At 41.2% G+C, this 18171-nt stretch overlaps 2 protein-coding genes across 16 annotated transcripts in view; one reads left to right on the forward strand and one right to left on the reverse strand.

The window, feature by feature from the left end:
* Positions 1-13904, forward strand: part of LOC124950087 (agrin-like) — a 240663-nt gene extending 226759 nt beyond the window's left edge. For 13 of the 15 annotated variants that reach the window (XM_047496277.1, XM_047496279.1, XM_047496280.1 and 10 more), the window contains 15 exons: positions 99-248; positions 315-575; positions 770-916; positions 1102-1338; positions 5651-5845; positions 6152-6325; positions 6771-7110; positions 7207-7434; positions 7511-8136; positions 8255-8666; positions 8740-8993; positions 9074-9170; positions 9510-9617; positions 9934-10108; positions 10265-13904. In XM_047496277.1, coding sequence (XP_047352233.1) covers positions 99-248; positions 315-575; positions 770-916; positions 1102-1338; positions 5651-5845; positions 6152-6325; positions 6771-7110; positions 7207-7434; positions 7511-8136; positions 8255-8666; positions 8740-8993; positions 9074-9170; positions 9510-9617; positions 9934-10108; positions 10265-10525 — 3665 coding nt within the window. In that variant the 3' untranslated portion in view covers positions 10526-13904. The remainder of the gene's footprint in view (positions 1-98; positions 249-314; positions 576-769; positions 917-1101; positions 1339-5650; positions 5846-6151; positions 6326-6770; positions 7111-7206; positions 7435-7510; positions 8137-8254; positions 8667-8739; positions 8994-9073; positions 9171-9509; positions 9618-9933; positions 10109-10264) is intronic. The other 2 variants (XM_047496272.1, XM_047496273.1) reach the window with 2 other exon arrangements.
* A 119-nt stretch (positions 13905-14023) lies between these two features.
* On the reverse strand, positions 14024-16260 carry LOC124950088 (actin-binding Rho-activating protein-like). Its single transcript, XM_047496284.1, has 4 exons — positions 16007-16260; positions 14889-15019; positions 14522-14771; positions 14024-14414 (listed from the first exon to the last, which is right to left on the reverse strand). The coding sequence occupies exons 1-4, from the start codon at positions 16022-16024 to the stop codon at positions 14307-14309; spliced, it is 507 nt and encodes a 168-aa protein (XP_047352240.1). The 5' UTR covers positions 16025-16260; the 3' UTR covers positions 14024-14306.
* Positions 16261-18171: the final 1911 nt, after the last annotated feature.

Genomic DNA, 18171 nt, shown 5'->3' on the forward strand with positions numbered 1-18171 from the left:
TAACTTTGTAACATATCTTTGTAGTTTTGTGATAAATTTCCAAGATAAAAGAAGTTATTGTACTTTTAAACTTAATTTGACTTTTATTACACATTCAGGCATGGAGGTAAAACCTTGCAACGGAGATCCGCCATTGATAGACAGCGATGGCAAGGAATACGACTGCGGAAGCGGACCCGATCGAAGAGATTGTCCTAGCAATACCTATTGTCATCAAACTCCACGATTCGCTCGTTGTTGCAAGAAAGGTAATGTAATCCCAATTAATCGGTACGAAGAAAACAATAAAAATAAAATGGTCACTTTCGCGTTAGTCCAAGGAATTCAAGTGGTCAAGTGCTCGGATTCTTGGCATGGCTGCTGTCCGGACGGTAAAACCGCAGCGCTTGGACCGGATGGCGCTGGTTGTCCCAGTTCGTGCAATTGTAACAGACTGGGTAGCGTATCCGACACCTGCAATCCGGAAACCGGACAGTGCGAATGTCGACCAGGAGTGGGTGGTCTCAAGTGCGACAGATGCATGCCAGGTTACTGGGGATTGCCAAAGATCAGCGAGGGACATCAAGGATGCATACGTAAGACGGATGATTATCTTTTGGGCGCGTTCAAGCTCTTACATTTGATACAAGTTATTAGGACTACGACCGCGTCTATAAAAACCCTTCTACATATATATATGTGTATATATATATATATATATATATGCACTATATATATGTATACACACGTGTATGTACATATTTTCTTTCTTCTTTATATTCCTCCACAGCCTGCGGTTGTTCACTCTTTGGGTCCGTCCGGGAGGATTGCGAGCAAATGACCGGACGTTGCGTCTGTAAGCCCGATATTCAAGGGCAAAAGTGTACAATCTGCACCGATCACAATAAAATACTCACGCCTACCGGCTGTTATTCAGGTATATATAAAAAGGGACTCTTGGCGATAAGTAAAAAGAAAATATTAGTTTTCGTTTTAATCGATACTATCCATCTGTACCACTTAAGATCCCCTTAAGATTCGACCGATGAAAGTATCGTTGGAAGATACTCGAAGGAAAGCTCCTTCGAGAAGATTTAACGTTCCATTTTGGTGTGTTCCCAGCCGACACGATACCACCGATACCAACCTCTTGCAAGGAACTGGAGTGCTATTCCGGAGGACATTGTTCCGAAATAGGCGGTCCACACTGCGTCTGTCCGTCCTCCTGTCCAACGGACATACCGTTGGTACCGGTTTGCGGTAGCGACGGACAGACCTACGACAGCGAGTGCGAACTACGTCTCTACGCGTGTCGTCACCAGGCGGACGTGGTGACCCAGGCCTTTGGTCACTGCAGAGGTGGGTTCACTGAGCGTACGCCGCACAGGCCGCTTTACATTCTACGTTACTGAATATTAGCAATCCTCTCTACGTTTCGACGACACTAGCGCTAAAGACGAGGAAAAAAAAAAAAAAACAAAAGAACAAAAAGGAAAGAAAAAGAAGGGAGAAGAAAAAATTTCGCGTCAGGATTCAAATTAGATCACGTTAGGAGCGTAAACCTAGCTGCGTTTACCTAGGCTACTACTGCGTTTCTCAACGTCTACTTGTTGTCTTTGATATTCGCTCGGGCTATCGTACGATACGCCCGATCGATACGACTCATCTCATCGCTCGATGTTTATGTATTATAATCGGATACGTGTCTATAAAAGATATTGTTAATCCATAGAAGAGAAGAAAATCCAACGAGTAGAAAAGGTTGTGTTAGCTGAACAACGTTGAAGCGTCTGTCGCGCTTCCGTAGAGTTGCTGCTCTAACCGTTGTTTCTTTGTTTATTTCTTTCTTTCTTTCTTTCTTTCTTTCTTTTATTTTCTTTTTCACATTTGAACAAAAGAAAACGATCGTACGCGCGATAGAGAGAATACCACGAGGAATTAATCTGCGGCAGCCTTTATTTCCTTTGTATCCAAAGGTGATAATAAACTCATCAACTTTTTACTGATATGTATATATTTATATGTTTATAACCCCCTGCACCTCTTTAACCCAAAGCCCACACTCTTTTCGGCACACTTTCCTTCCTCTCGGCGATCGATTTCGGTCCCCCCTTCCCGCTGGCGCTTAAAGCTAGGTGCAACGGATCGAGCGGTCTCGCAGGACGACGAGAAGGAAAGGAAGCAAAGCGCGTCGAGTCGTTTTCCAAGATGCCTACCCGCAAACGCTCGAACCGGTATCGCCTATTGTGCATTACGTTTGACAGTTATTGCTTTCATTAATCAAACTTATCACGCAGAATATCCGTGAGGGCGCACACGAGTCAACGAGGACGCGAGCGCACGAGTACGCTCATTTTACGTCGGTAATTAGTTTCCCAACTCAAATATGAGCGTTGGGCTCTGACAAATTGAAACCACGAAATCGACCCAATTCATACTTTGCACAACGTTCCTCGATTCGGCGAGCATATTACGTTACCTTTTGAAAATATAAAGTCGGATAGGAAAGCTAGTAGCTCATTCACGAATAGACACAAGCTATCGAGTACAACTACCGATTTGATTAAATCATATTTTAGATTCTCCTTGCACGTGTTCGTTTTTATTGTATCGAACGATAATGGATTCATAAAAAAGGAAAATTATTCTGCTGCCAAACTTATTGTGTTAAGCACAGAAAAAGAAACGTGTCCCGCCTTTGGACAACGATCGATTCCCGAAATATCCGACTGAAATCATCGGTCTCTGCGTATCGACGTAGCTCTGCCGAATAAAAAGAGGCCATGCAATTAATCGTAGAGTAATGGCGACTACGTTCAAGGTGACACGATCGATATCGGAGAGTCCCTTTTAACGAGCGACCGGGTTGATGGTAAACCAAAGAAAGAAAAAAAGAAAGCAAAAGAAAAAAGAAAAGAAACGGGAAGAGGGTAAATACGGTAAGACGCTGCATTTCCCGTTGTTGGTTTTTCCCTTTTGACTCCTCGACCTGCATTACCTCTTTCCTTCCTGCGTTACGGAAAAGTTCGTAAAATGTAACGTTGAAATCTATTAAACTCGCCGTTCCGTTCCGTAGTCCTTATTTTTGATTGCCCAGTCATCCGACCGACGTGTCCTCCCTACGACACGAAATTCGATTCGACCGTTCGACTTTGCGCCGAAGGAAGTCAATTCCTTAAAAAGTTCTTCTTCGCCGAGCTCCTCTCTCTCTCCTTCTTGCTTCTCGGGAATCGAACATAAATCACATTACGTTGCGTTACGGTGCACCTCACCTCCTGCATCGCGTCTTTTCCTTTCCCTCTTTGATTCCTCTTCGACTATATTTGCCTGCTAGAGGTATGGACCCATCCCTGGAGTTTGTCTATACGTATACGAAAGGGATGAAAATAGGACACCGAAATGATGAAAGAGAGAGACCGAGAGAGAGAGAGAGAGAGAGAGAGAGAGAGAGAGAGAGAGAGAGAGAGAGAGGCGCAAACGTCGAAGGAACGATGTGAGAGATAGCACTTTGCTTCCTGTAAATAATGCATGCTGTAATTTCTGGGGGGACTACTCGTGGATCTCCGGTCGCTCGAAAGGAGCCAACCGACGATCACTTGGATATCCTGAAAGCGTGACGCCTTTGATGGTCGCGCGAGTAATAACGATCGAGTTACCGTCGAGGATACGGTAACGAGGGAATTGATCAAAGTGAGGAAACGAGGGAACTCTGGGCTCTCTCTCTCTCTCTCTCTCTCTCTCTCTCTCTCTCTCTCTCTCTCTCTCTCTCTCTCTCTCTCTCTCTCTTGCTTCCTTTCCTCGCCTTCCCATCTTACTTACGCCGATGCTTATTACATTTCATTCTGTCCAGAGTTTGTAAACGTTCGTCATAGGTCGGCTTTTTCTTTTTCCCAGCATAATATTTAAAAGAAAACCATTCGTAGATAAATATAATATACAGATGCATCTTCCGTGCAAGCGGCCGAAATAGTTTTGTCAATTTCTATAACAGACTTCAAATCTTTTTTCTTCCTTCGTACGTAAGTATCAATACAAATATGTTTCTATTAATTTTAGAGAAATATTAGAGACAATGAAAAATTGATTGTAAGAAAATTTAGATTTATTTGGATGCTTTTCTCTCTTTCTCTTATTTTTCGTCGCAATTAAATAAGCTCGGTACGCGAGGATACACGATCATCTTGCAAACTCCGGGAAATAAAATGTCACGTAAAAGTAGAAAAGTAATAAAGAATAAAAAAATAAAAGAGAGAGAGAGAGAGAGATCTTCCAAACTCCGTTGATCGTATTCTCGTGTCCTTCGAATGCATAATAAAAAAAGCTACAGAGAAAAATAAAAATAAATGCAGATATTACAAGGATCCTTCGAATGGAACACTGTTTGATAGCTAATAATGCTATTCGATCGATAACAATGCATTTTCGATTTTCTGATAAATTCGTATTTGGTAATAGAAGAGAACCGCAATGATTCGTTAAGTTAGCTTATCTCTTTTTAACCTCGGAGGGGCAAAGCATCCTACCCTAGGTTGAATATGTTGTGGAATATACACGAGCAAGATCAATTTCGAAAGCGGATGCTTTCGAAAAAGAATCAAAGCAAAGAACGAAGCAAAGGAAAGGCGGAACCTCGTATTTTTCCTTAAATTAACCAAAATCGTTTACACGGAGACCACTTTGCAAACTTTCTACCAAACATTTATCTATACGTACATTTTCGATACGCCTGCGTATAAGCGATCGAAGAGAAAGAGAAAGATACCGACGGAGATAGAAAAGTGGACGCAAAAAAATAATACAAAGAAGAAAAAAGAAATCACGAAAATCGTCGAAGAGAAATAATAGGAAACAACGTTGCAATTGGAAAGTAATTAAAATCCCATCAAGCCACCACTCCACCGTTAAAACTTTTGTTACTCGCGGCTTGACTCACGGTCTACGAGTCCAATGAGTCGATAAGATTAGCTTTTGGATTCTCATTATTTACAGAAATTGCTATGCATCGAGGCACGTTTACTAGTGTCACGCGTTTCTTTCTTTCTCTCTCTCTCTCTCTCTCTCTCTCTCTCTCTCTCTCTCTCTCTCTACGTCTCCTAAATCGAGGCGAGAACGCAGATACGCTGAAGGTAGATGAAAATCGATCATTGAAAATTTGAATGTTTTAATAATTTTATTAAAACGTCAATGGTGCGTAGCGTCGATTAACAACGATTAATCGAGATCAAACGCGTTTGAAGAATCGATCGTTCGCATTATTGATCCTGTAAAAATGACGATGTAAATATGACCCACAAACGATCCCTTTTAATGAGATTGCTTTCAGTCACGGATTAATTGGGCCAAATATATATTTATTCTAACCGCAAACCCATCGTTTTCCATATCGGTAATTAATTTATATAATCGCAAACAAATCCCATGAAAGATTCTTTTATATCTAATTAACATCGGTGTAATTAACATCCTCGACATTGGTGCGGTTTTTAATGAGATCGCACCAAAAGGATTAAAAATAGATAACTAGATATGATTAAAAGGATAGAACTGAAACGTCGCGTCGCTTCGTCCTTAGACGAAATAATAATACGTACATATGACGATAAGAAGATGCATCCTTTCAAAAAGGGATCGATTTCTGAGTAAGCAAAGCGAATGTTATTTCAACTTTCAGACGATCCTCTCGTGAACACGGACTTCCCCGTTAAGAGATACACAGCCGTGCAATACACCCAACCGGCAGCCGCTATTTCGCCATTATCTAAATCTACCAGGCACCTTTTGGTCCCAGAACCAGATCCACGATACTATTACACTCATCGAGCTCATCAAGAAACCATCACCATCGACAGAGATAACCTTAAGCACGGTACGTAACGATAAAATAAGAGTTCCTAACTATTATTACGTATGTGTATGTAGGTATCATGTGTTGTTTTGTATAGCAAAAAGAAAAAAAAAAGAAAAAAAAAGAAACGTTGTTAAATGACAACATTTTCCCGTCATTTTTTCCAATCAATATTTTACAAATACAATACTTTAACGCTAATTCCATTACTTTAATAAATAGGAATTTTAAACACGTGGGAATTGTAAACACGATGATCAGTTCTCGTTCAGAGTCGTCAAGTTGGGTCGGTTAATTGGGATGGTTAATCGTTAATCGATTTTTCAGGAATCGCTGCGGCATATCGGCCGACACCCGCTACGATTAGGGTCGTCACGGCGCTTCTGGGTGATCTCTGCACCGACGATAAGGATTGTACGATTCCCAATAGCGAATGTTCCAACGGAGGTTGCATCTGTTCCGAGGGTTACGCGGAAACCAGTGATAGACAAGAGTGTTTCGGTAAGAAATGTTTAACGAGAAAAAAATTTGGTAGATCGTTTCGTCCTTGGAATGTAGAAAAATTGACTAAATATTACCGTATCATCGCATATTATCGGGATCGAGCGCAATCAAATAATTTCGTCATTCGTACACATACACACACACGCACACACACGCGCACACGCACACGCACACGCACACGCACACGCACACGCACACGCACACGCACACGCACGCACGCACACCTGAGTAGGTGTTCAACAATTTTCCTCGTACTACGTTAATAGATTCAATTTACAAGATGATACATGCAATACCTACGTAATGTACACGTAATCTAATATATATCACGTATATATTCCCGAGTACATCCTCGTACTCGAAAGTGCGTTTGATTCGTACGTAATTGCTTCCGAAATACCGACGGCAAGCAACAACAATCGCGTCTCAATTTTCATCGCAGCCAATTACGTGCCAGTAACACCGACGGAGGAATTTCGTGCCTGTCTCTCCTATCCTTGCCACATGACATCAACGTGCATCGACCTGCCGAGCGCAACATTCGTCTGCATCTGTCGGCCGAATTACACGGGACTGCTCTGCGACGAAGAGATAAACAAGAGAGATTACGAGGTACCTTCCTTCGACGGTAAGAGCTACGTCAGAATGAGCAGGCTAAAGGCCTATCATAAGTTCAGCATCGAGGTCGAATTAAAGACCTACGCCGACAACGGAATCATACTTTACAATCAGCAGAAGAGCGACGGGACCGGCGATTTCGTTTCTCTCGCTATCGTCGACGGGTAAGATTCTCTCTCCTCGTTCGATATATTCACGGCTATTATCATCCACGTAGGCTATATTATATTATATTTACGTTGGTCGTGGCAATTTTTCAGACACGTACAATTTAGATACAATCTTGGCAATGGTCCGGTTATCCTCACTTCGCCGGAAAAAGTCACCATGAAGACCTTCCATAGGGTGGCAGCAAAAAGGTATCACAAAGACGGAGTACTGATATTCAACGATGGCGAGGATATCGTCGGGCAGAGCCAAGGGGTCCTTAAATCCTTGGATCTGAATCAGGATACCTACGTTGGGAATATGCCCAGCAATTATTCAAAGTTAGACGCGAAATTATATAGAGAGATTAGCAATGTTAATGGAAAAATATTAATATTTGTTTGTAATCTTTGACAGAGTCTACGACAATATTGGCACCAATCACGGTTTCCTCGGATGCATACGGAAGTTAAAGATCAATCGTATATTCGTGGACCTGCACGTTGGACAAGATAAGGACGTTTTAGAGGCATATCGCGTTAAGGAATGCGGTGACAACGCTTGCGCCAATCTTCCCTGTGAGAACGGAGCGACCTGCCAGCCGATCTACGAGGAGGATCTCTGCAATGGCCGCGAATGTCGAAGATTGCAAAAGAGGGGTAAGAATAGGATTAATAAGAAAGCTCGGAAGAACGGGTTAAACATCGTCAGGTGTAAGGGCTCGCATTGCGCCTCGATCGATCAGCCAAGATCGAAGAAGAATTCGAAGAAACGTTGCGTTGGTACTAAGTGCGATTATGACTACGATCTCGATGATTACGAGGGGAGTTTCGAGCGTGGAAATTATGCGAGCGTCGAAAAGTACGAGCCGCCGGATTACAAGTGCATTTGTCCACCCCAATTCACCGGCCGAAATTGCGAGGAATCATTGGATCCTTGCATCGACGAGCCCTGCCAACATGGTGCGACTTGCGACATACTGCCCCAGGGTGGATACGTATGCAAGTGCCCACCCGGTAGGACCGGCGTTCATTGCGAAATTCGTGAGTAGTCAAAAATAAAAAAAAAACAAATATTTCTCCTTCTCCGAACGAATATTTTCTTATCGACGGTTTCCAGTTGTAAAAGGGATAGTTATAAAAATCGCGATTCGTTTCATAGTGGACGCGGAATTAACGGAACTGTTAATACCAGAAATGTCCGGCGACGGTTTTCTCGAATTGCCATGCCTCGAAGGAGTCGCCAAAGCCTTTTCCATCGAACTATGGTTCCTCGCTCGCGTCAACGACGGCCTCTTGTTATACAACGGCCAGTTGAACAACGGAAGAGGCGATTTCATCAGTTTGAACTTGGTCCACGGTAGATTGGAGTTCAGGTTCAATCTCGGAAGCGGTATCGCCAATATCACGTCCCCGGATATCGTTACTCTGGACAATTGGCATTGCGTTAGGATAAGCAGACTCGGAAGGGAGGGCGTTCTTCAATTGGACGACGGTACGGTGGCAAGAGGGCTCTCCGGGAGTCCTCTGACGGAGTTGAACCTGGAGATGCCATTGTACGTCGGTGGCGTCAAGTAAGTATTTCTTTCTATTCGCTGTCTCGATATCTTACGATCGGTGGCGTTATCACCGATCATACCTTTTCAGACATTGGAGAGAGGTACACCGTTTAGCGGGAGCTTGGACCGGATTAACCGGAGCCGTTCAAAGGCTAATGGTTAACGGCAAGACTTATCAAAATCTTGCCGTAAACGTGACGCAACACAATACCGAGATTTACGACGGGTTACCTTGTCCGAGCAACGAGAATCCTTGTCACAATGGTGGCGTTTGCCTTCCACTCTTAAACAGTTATCTCTGCAAGTGTGCCAGTGGCTACAACGGATTGCACTGCGAGTTTTGTAAGTTTAAACCGTTTCTCGTTAGACAAAATTTGAAAGATTTCTTTCTTAAGGATCGTTAAAAATCTTACTCGTTTCAGTCATGGGATACGACGTTTCCGGCACAGAAATTTCCGAGAGACCTGTACGATTCGACGGCGACAACTTTTTGCAATTTAAGCATCGTTACGGTAGAAGGTACGTACATCGATCGAAATCCAAATCTCTTTTGTTTTTAAAAATCGATTTCAATGGAAACAGCTAGACAGATTTAAGAGAGCGGTCGAGCGAGCGTGCGGTCGAGACAAACAGACAGAGAGAGAGAGAGAGAGAGACAGAGAGAGAGAGAGAGAGAGAGAGAGAGAGACAGAGAGAGAGAGAGAGAGAGAGAGAGAGAGAGAGAGAGGGAGAGAGAGAGAGAGAGAGAGAGAGAGAGAGAGCACCAAAGTCCTAACAACCATAGAAACGCGTAGTTCGCTTTAACAAACCCGTTTAAGCGAAATCACTAATATTTTGATTATGTAACACTCCAACTAGTACTAACACAACTAACACCACCCTCGGCGAATATTTCGAGGAGTCCTATTCCGATTACGACTTGGAGGAGGACGGAGAGTACGAGTACGACAGTTACGATTATACGGAGTAAGTTTCTGATTGCTGTCACAAATGTGTACGCGTATGTGTGTTAGAGAATGCTTATTCCTTCTAGACCGCCTACAAGAGAACACGCACGTTCGATCGAGAGCAACGATCCATCTCCTGTTTCTTTACGTGTGTAATACGTCTCACAGTGAGAAATTCTTTCTTCGCGCTTTTTAATCGCAGCCACCTTCGTCCTTGCTCCTTGCTTAATACATAAATATATCTATTAATTATGTATCACAGCTTGACTCGTCAATTGTGTCGTAATCTTATATAGGTAAATATCAGATAAAGTATACGTGTCGAATAATTTTAGACGCAAGGGACAACAATCGAACAAGTTTGAGTTACGACTGAGAACGATTCATTCGGAGGGTCTGATCGCTTGGATAGGAAGGGGAAAACTCGAACACCTTATACTTTCTTTGCGCGGAGGATACGTCGTTCTTTCTTACAAGAGTAAGACGGAACAGATAAGCGTGAAAAGTAGGGTAAGTAAACTAACGAGAACGAGGATATATATATATATATATATATATATATATATATATATATATATATATATATATATAGGAGAGGTATGTTCGGCCGCGATTGACCTTGCCCGGATACAATCGTAATAAACCTTTTTCCTTTCTTCGTTTTAGGAAAGAGTCGACGACGGTGTTTTCCATCACATAAGAGCGAGTAGAAGAAGGCGCGCCTCGACGATACAAATCGACGAGTTTGCACCGGTGAAGATGCCGATGGAGACTGGAACGTTACTTACGACCAACGGTAAACTATTCGTTGGTGGTAAACCGGGACATCGAGGTATCAAGGGCTGCGTCACGGACTTTATAGTCGACAAGCGTCGATTGCAATTGATCAGACGGAAGATCGACTTTTGTCACGACAACGACGTATGATGATAACGAATCGCGGAGACGATCCGACGATTCGTCCGATTCACAGTCTCTCTTCTCCTTCGTCCGTGTTCGTCGTCCGGTTCGTCCGGATTAAGCCCAGGCTTTTTTTATATAAGCCCGAGCGAACGTGTATAGACGAGGAAGAGGAACAGAACTCGAGAGAGATTCGACGAACGGATCGAATCGTCGAACAGATCTTTCTTTCTTCCTTCCGGCTTCTCGATATTCTCGATCAGGCGAAGCCCCTGTGCAACTTTCTCCAATTCTATTATCGTTCGCTCCGAACGATCACGATTCCTGCCAAAGTCCTACATCGCGAGGAAGCTAGCTCTTCGTACGTCTCGCGATTGCCATACTCGATCCGTTATAATATTTTTTGCTTCGAACGGTCGTCGTTGTCGTGTGTCTCTTTTTCGAACGACGCGTGCGCCCACGCGCGCGCGCGAGAGAGAGAGAGAGAGGGGGAGAAGAAAAGTGCAAGCGCGCCAAAAGTGCTGCGTTTTCATCGAAAGACAATAATATATTTTTAAGCTGATACGATAAAATTATATGCATAGTATTATATTATATATAATATATGTATATGTATGTACGTATACTCGCGCGCGAGATTATTCGAGGAAGAATAAAAGCGCGTCACGCGCATCACGCGCATAAAACGAGCAGAAAGTAAGAATGGGCGAAATAAGCCTTCGACCGAGATACTCGTATTTAAATATTTACGATAAGCTATGCTAATGCACTTAAAGAGCAAGATAATAATAACATACAACACTTAACATTGCCAAGACTGAATAAATATCGGGACGAAAGAAATCTTAGAGACAGAGAGAGAGAGAGAGAGAGAGAGAGAGAGAGAGAGAGAGAGAGGCGCTAATTTGGTGTTACGTTTGAGTGTTTGATAGAGAGATTTAATGAATATGGATTTCCAGAAAATAGACGAATGTACTTTAACGGAGCCGTTAATTTATGCCCATAGTCATATATGTACGCGGAAACAAATATGAAAGGAGCATAGATTCCTTATACACACGTACAAACGCTGACACACACTTACACGATCAAGCACACGATGTAACGTACACGCTGTTGTTTTTGGTAGGTGAGGCTTTTTACAAAATGCGCAGAAAGAATAGATGTATTATAAATATAAAATATATATATATATATATATATATATATATATATATATACTTTATACGTACACACACACACACACACACCATCTATTATATATATATATATACCGAGTACATTCCATGTTACGGTGGATAACACACGTGGTAAGTGAATGCGCGCCTATGCATTAGCAAATGTACGTCGAAAATGATGATCCCAAGAAAAACCCCGCTTGCGTGTGTTAATCCAACGATCCGAACGAAGATATGTGTGTGCGTGAGCGTGTGCGTGCGATTGATAGATGGAGATATACCATGTCGTATGTGCGTACGCTAGTTCTGTAAATAACCAATATATACGTATTCGGGTCGTTGATTTATCGATTACAAAGCAATGAACGTTTAGAGATGTACAGAATACTGGAACTAAACGAATGTAACGACTTAATAATCGTAACGTTTCACGAATTAGCCTTTACATGCGCACGCGCCGTTTTAATTTATGCGTCAAGCCGATGCGATGTGTTCTTCCGTACCGGGGACGAAAACGTCTTAATAACAACGCCTAAGATAATTAATGTTAATCGTTACTTTCTATCGATTAGAAAATACGTAAGCGCGGCTGAACGCACACATTTTCGATTGTTAGCGATCTGGCTCGTTCCCTCTCTGGAAATATACGAATTTTATCTCGCGCGTCGCACTTCGTTGACGGTGCACGAACGCCTAAGTTCAAACTCTATATCAATAAGGTTCGATACTCTATTTTCGTTGTACATGCGTTGTACATCTTTTAACGTCCTATCCATCGAATTTTTCATTTCTGCGAAAATACGTAAGCGCGTGCCCGATTTTACGGGCTTACATGAAATCTATTGTTAATCGACGTTTACTGTTTTTTACCATTTAAGAATGCGATTGTTTATTATTTAAATATTAATAATTGTTATATAGAAGATCGCTCTATAAGAGATAATATCTTCGAACGAAAAGTAATAAAATATTGTCTATAATCGTTCAACGATGAAACTTTAACGGATAACGCCTAATTCGAATAAAAAGCTTGAAAAAGGTTAAAAAGCTTTGGATTTGCGAAGAACGATTCTAGATACGATGATTCTAGTACACGTCGAATCGTCATTAAACGTGATCTCGACGAAGTCAACGGTTACGCGCGAAGAATAAAACGATACTAATCTGATAATTAAGGCACGCGATATCATACCCTTATTACCTGTTTATCGTTATCGCCTGAGAAGAATAAAATATTACTTCTCGTCAACGTAAGGTACGAATTATCAAGCAATTCCAAAACATATCCCTCTTTTGAGATACGCAAGTATTTACACACATATGTATACAATGTATATCTTCGTTTACATACAATACGTACACATATCCTTTCCCATGCATTTCATCGTTGACATATCGAACTAAATGTTTCGTATGGTCCAATAACGAGTCGCTGCGAACGAACGAATAACAACGAAAGGGGGGCGATTGAACGTGAAAAATGTACACACACACACACACACACACACACACACACACACACATATATATATGTATATGTATATATATATGTGTATATATATATATATATATATATATATATATATATATATATATTGCGTCTAAAGAAAGCGACAATTGAACGATTATCGCTGGTGTAGTATTCTATAACGCGCGTCTGGATATGACCATTAATCGTCTTTTCGTACGAATTCGAGAACGATCGTTGGACTAGCGATTCGGAACGAGCAACCGTGTGGGAACAAAGGGAAAAGATCTAACGTAACGAATAACTTTACTGCCAATCTAATTAGAGATTCTGTCTTTTTCTCGGCCATCATGGTGTTGCTCGGATGATTATATGATTAGATTTCTAAGCGAGAAGAGAAGAGAAGAGAAGAAAAAAGAAGAGAAGAGAAGAGAAGGATGATAAATGGACGCTCGAAAGGAAAGACCGAAGAGAGAAGAAAATGATTCGCAAGATACGCGTTCGCGCTTCGACTCCTTAAACGGATAAACGTCGCCAAGATATTTTCCTGTGTAAAATATACGCAGCTGGGCACATGAATTTACACAGGATACAAATGCACACGTCTTAATTAGTTTTTTTACTTTGGATACCGTCGTTAACGCGCGACCATTTTTGGCGCTACCTGTCCTAAATACTGGAGCTACACTATGTAACAAAGTACACTGTGCATTGTAAAGTGATTGTATATACAATTATAAATTATGCGATTACCTTGAAATTTTGGCTCCGGTCATTCCCCTCGCCCCCCCCCCCCTCCCCCCTCTCATTATCTCTTCCTCACTCCGTCTATCTATCTCGTTCTCGTTTCTCTTTTCACAGGGAAGAAATACGTACCCACAGCTTTAATATAAATTTATTCATTTATTTCTAATAATTTCTTTAGGCGTGTAATATCACATTAAACGAATCGAGTTTACCACAAAATATTTACATCGAATCGCACTCACGCACATCTCTCATACCGGTCATTCACATTCTGTTACGTCCTGAATAATAATGTTACAGATACAATAAATACAACGGCACAATAGAAGAATAGATTCTCCGATAGGGAAGGAACCAATGGAAGGCATCGATTTAAGGCACCGCGTAGAAATTCGTAAAGAGTGATGATCGTCCATTAACTGATCGGTATATCTTTGGTAATTTCTTGAAGCCGCCTGTTGAAGTCCTCGCGTATCTCGACGATCGGTTTCACTAGGAATATTGGCACGTCGTCGTCCCTTCTCTAGAAACGATACACATACGAGAATATAAAATATGAGAAATATTTCTTATTGATTCTCTCATCTATTAAAGTCATATTTTGGTCATACTTTATATTTACTTATTTACCTGGAAAAGGCATTCTCCCTCGAATTTAATCAGACCCTGTTTTCTGGCTCTTAAAAGAAGACCCACGCATTTGTCGCTTATGTGAGTGTAAATGTTGAAGAGATCGCCGAACGTGATGCCGGTGATATCTGGTTGGTCGCTACATGGCGTACCATTTTGATAAATGATATTGCACAGCTCCAAAATTTCTCGTAGAATATGCGCGTTAGCTTTGCGACCGCGTATGTCGGAAAGAGATCCCGCGGCTGGTCTGAAATGTAGACACAATCTTTGGACGAATATTTTCGAATAAAACTGACTTGAGCGCGAAATTTTATTGTATATCACTTAAATAATTCTCGCGCGCTAACTCGTACGTATTACGTACCTGCCGTATTCCTCTTTCGAGAATTTTGGCTTTTCGATATTCAAGCCGGACGTAAATGGATTTTTCTTCTGTGCGTCTTTGTGCTTGTTTGCGTATTGGTCGAACATGGCTACTTTGGCCCCCAAGGATTCCTAAAGCCCGATTGCAAAGAGACAGGAAGAGAGAGAGAGAGAGAGAAAGAAATGAAAATTAATTCAGAGACTTTCCTTGATCGAAACTTTGGTTAACAATGAAAATACAAATATCATTAATCAATTTGTTAATCGTTAAGCGCGAAATGAATGAGAATATCGTTATAAGTGGTCGACGATAACAATGGTCAAACATGACTGAACGCAATAGAAGGGACAAAATAATAAGTAGTATCTATGTCGTTGGACGATACTTAGGAGGCTTCTGAGCATAAAAACGGCTTCGATGAACTGTATCACGATAGTACGTAACTTTCTATCTTACAAATAACAAAATCGCTTTTTTATCGTATTAACATAGATAACAACAATTGTTTTCTCAAGATTTCTCGAAAGATTTGAAATTTGCTTTTTGATATTTCAACGGAATCACTTATAATAGAAACGAAAAGAATAAAATGTAAATGAGAAAAAGCATTGTGTGGCAATGTCATCCGACGTAAGCGAGCCTAATCAGTATGGAATGTTGGAAAAAGTCCAATCTTCTTCGAAGAACGGTCCGCGAATTGACCGTGACCATAAAAGACGTTTCGATGGCATTTTGACAAATTTTCGAATCTATCCTGACTGCTATATGGATTCGTACGAACGACACGTGATACTCGCACGAGATTTTTTGCGTTTGTATTTTTTACGATTGAAAGATGGTGAAACGTGCAACGTTTGCGATAACATTTTGTTATAGACGAATTAATAGAAAAATGTATCTGTCCTCTCTCTCTCTCTCCCCCCCCCCCTCTCTCTCTCTCTCTCTCTCTCTCTCTCTCTCTGTAAAGATAAATTTCCTATGACGAACTATATTAGGGTGAGATCTAGGGTTAACGTATTAGATTATACATCAAATATTATAAGTCAGATCGATATCCATTCACATTCCGTGTATATGAATTGATTTAACGTGAGAAAGTAAACAAGAGCGATACTCACGAACATTACCGAAGACATGATTAAAGCCGTAGCCGTAATCGTACGAAGAAACGATATATTAATACTGATTTGTAATGATAACGGAATAATTGATTGTCAAGTTCTCTGGGAGAGAAGGTTCTTTCGCGATATTCGTACGTTCGGAAACACTTTGCCGCTAACGTTTCGCGTATTTCTTAGATACTTGATGATTATACATGAGTACGTAAGCCGGCCGGCGTTTCTCTTATGAATGTGCCGTCGCGACGTCGTGCGTCTTTTTATAAGAAGGAGGCGACGTCAAAAATCTCCCACCGAAGGTAGACCACGGACGCGCGACGAGCCGAAATATTTTCTGCTTATTCGAGCCAATTCCGTATGAATCCTCGCTTTTTGATTGGTTGCCAGCCGATTCTCTATCTCCGGAAGCGAATGTTTTCTCTATTCAGAGGAACAGAACGTGAATTCGATGGATTTCATTCATCTTCTCTCCGTCTCGAATTATTTTTGTTTTTTGCTCGCCCCTCGAGGACGAACTAAATGTTTGTTTTGACGACCGAGGAGTCCGAATTTTGCTCGGAGAATACGAACCATTTCTTTCTTCATCGCCTCTCACCTCGCTTCATCGCCGTCGAGATAATTATACTTTTTTCCCCGAGCGATTCGACTTTGATCACGCATTTGGTTTTTCGGTTGGCTTTTTTTCCTTCGATTTCTATCAAGTTGTCCATAGACGAGGAAAAAATATTACGTAAATACGAACGAATGAGACCGCCATTTCAGGATAATTTGGTCATAATGAAAATTCACACCTATCTACATATGTATATATGTGCATAGGAAATTAATGTCTCACGTATAAAATAAGCCAGTTGGTTTTTTTTTTCTTAAATTATCGAGGAGCCCATCTCGGTCGTCCGCGTCGACGGTCGCTTATATGATTTCTCTCTCTCTCTCTCTCTCTCTCTCTCTCTATATATATATATATATATATATATATATATGTATCTATCACACTGCGACACAAAACTGCGGGAGTTCAGATCGTTACTTCGTAGGGTAATAAATTAATCCCGGCTAAAACTTAATCCAAGATATCAAAATGGCACTACGAATCTACCTCGGGTTTCTAACATAAGTACGAATAATTGTGATATATCTAGCTACTTTAATGTTACTTGGCAGCGCCGATGCTAGCTCGAAGAAATTTCTTCAAAGAGCACGCTTTTGTCACGTGAAGCTCTCTAAGATCGCAAATTATTCATAGAGAGATGTGAAACGAAAAGAAAGAATCAGCATTCTATGACTTTTCTTCGAAAATTCTTTGTTACGATCTAAATCGATGAGTCACGGTGCAAGGGCGCGAGTAAAATTACTTTACCAAATATCGAGCGCGCTCGAGATAGATTTACATAGATCGCCACTTGTACCGCCATAACCGATATCGATGCGATTATTGATACGATCTCGTATCAATTACATCTACCTACCTGTATGTATACCGCGATTGACGACCTTCAGAGATGACGATCATCTAAATTGGTCAAATTGTAATGTAAACGTGTCGGTTGTCTAGCTACTCGAGGTTCGAGTAGTTAATATCAAACTTTACGTAATAGATTATAATTTGCGTTGCAAATTAAATCAATGTCCGTTAATTATAAAAGTGTTGAGAGTCGTGCGTAGAAAGTGCGGATCGTGCCCGTTATAAAAAGACATACGGAAGGAGTCGGTTTGTGATTTATAAATTGCCTTTGAATTCTCTCAAAGCGCGAACGCCCGGCCGGAAACACGAAATTAGATATCTGTTTTACGTCGCGTCCCGGCATCAATGAACGGCTACGTCAGAGACCGTGACGGTGCGATGATGCTTCCTCACTATAATAGTAAATGCAAATTCTTGGGATGTGTACGAGTGTGAGTCGTCGTTATAAACTTGTAAGTATGTACGATCGGAGTATCTAAATTTATCCGGTGTTTATGCTTCATTATAAATGTAGATTTTTCGATAAACCGATCTCCGTCGATTCGCTTAAATTTCTTAAGATATATATTTCATCGAAGTATCTCAATTGATTGGCATTTTGCAAATAGAAGGCGCTTAATATTTTCAATATCGACTATTAGTAAATTATAGGAAAATAATGTAAGATGGAAGAGAGGGTGTATATCATACGTCGGCCGTC

Source organism: Vespa velutina, chromosome 6 (genome assembly GCF_912470025.1).
Source record: "Vespa velutina chromosome 6, iVesVel2.1, whole genome shotgun sequence".
NCBI lineage: Eukaryota > Metazoa > Arthropoda > Insecta > Hymenoptera > Vespidae > Vespa > Vespa velutina.

Excerpts from the sequence above, each read along its gene's own strand:
- LOC124950088 (XM_047496284.1), bottom strand. Across the intron at positions 14,772-14,888 it reads TCGAAAGAGGAATACGGCAG|ACCAGCCGCGGGATCTCTTT; the intron begins GTACGTAATACG and ends TCTACATTTCAG. Across the intron at positions 14,415-14,521 it reads AGGGAGAATGCCTTTTCCAG|AGAAGGGACGACGACGTGCC; the intron begins GTAAATAAGTAA and ends TATCGTTTCTAG.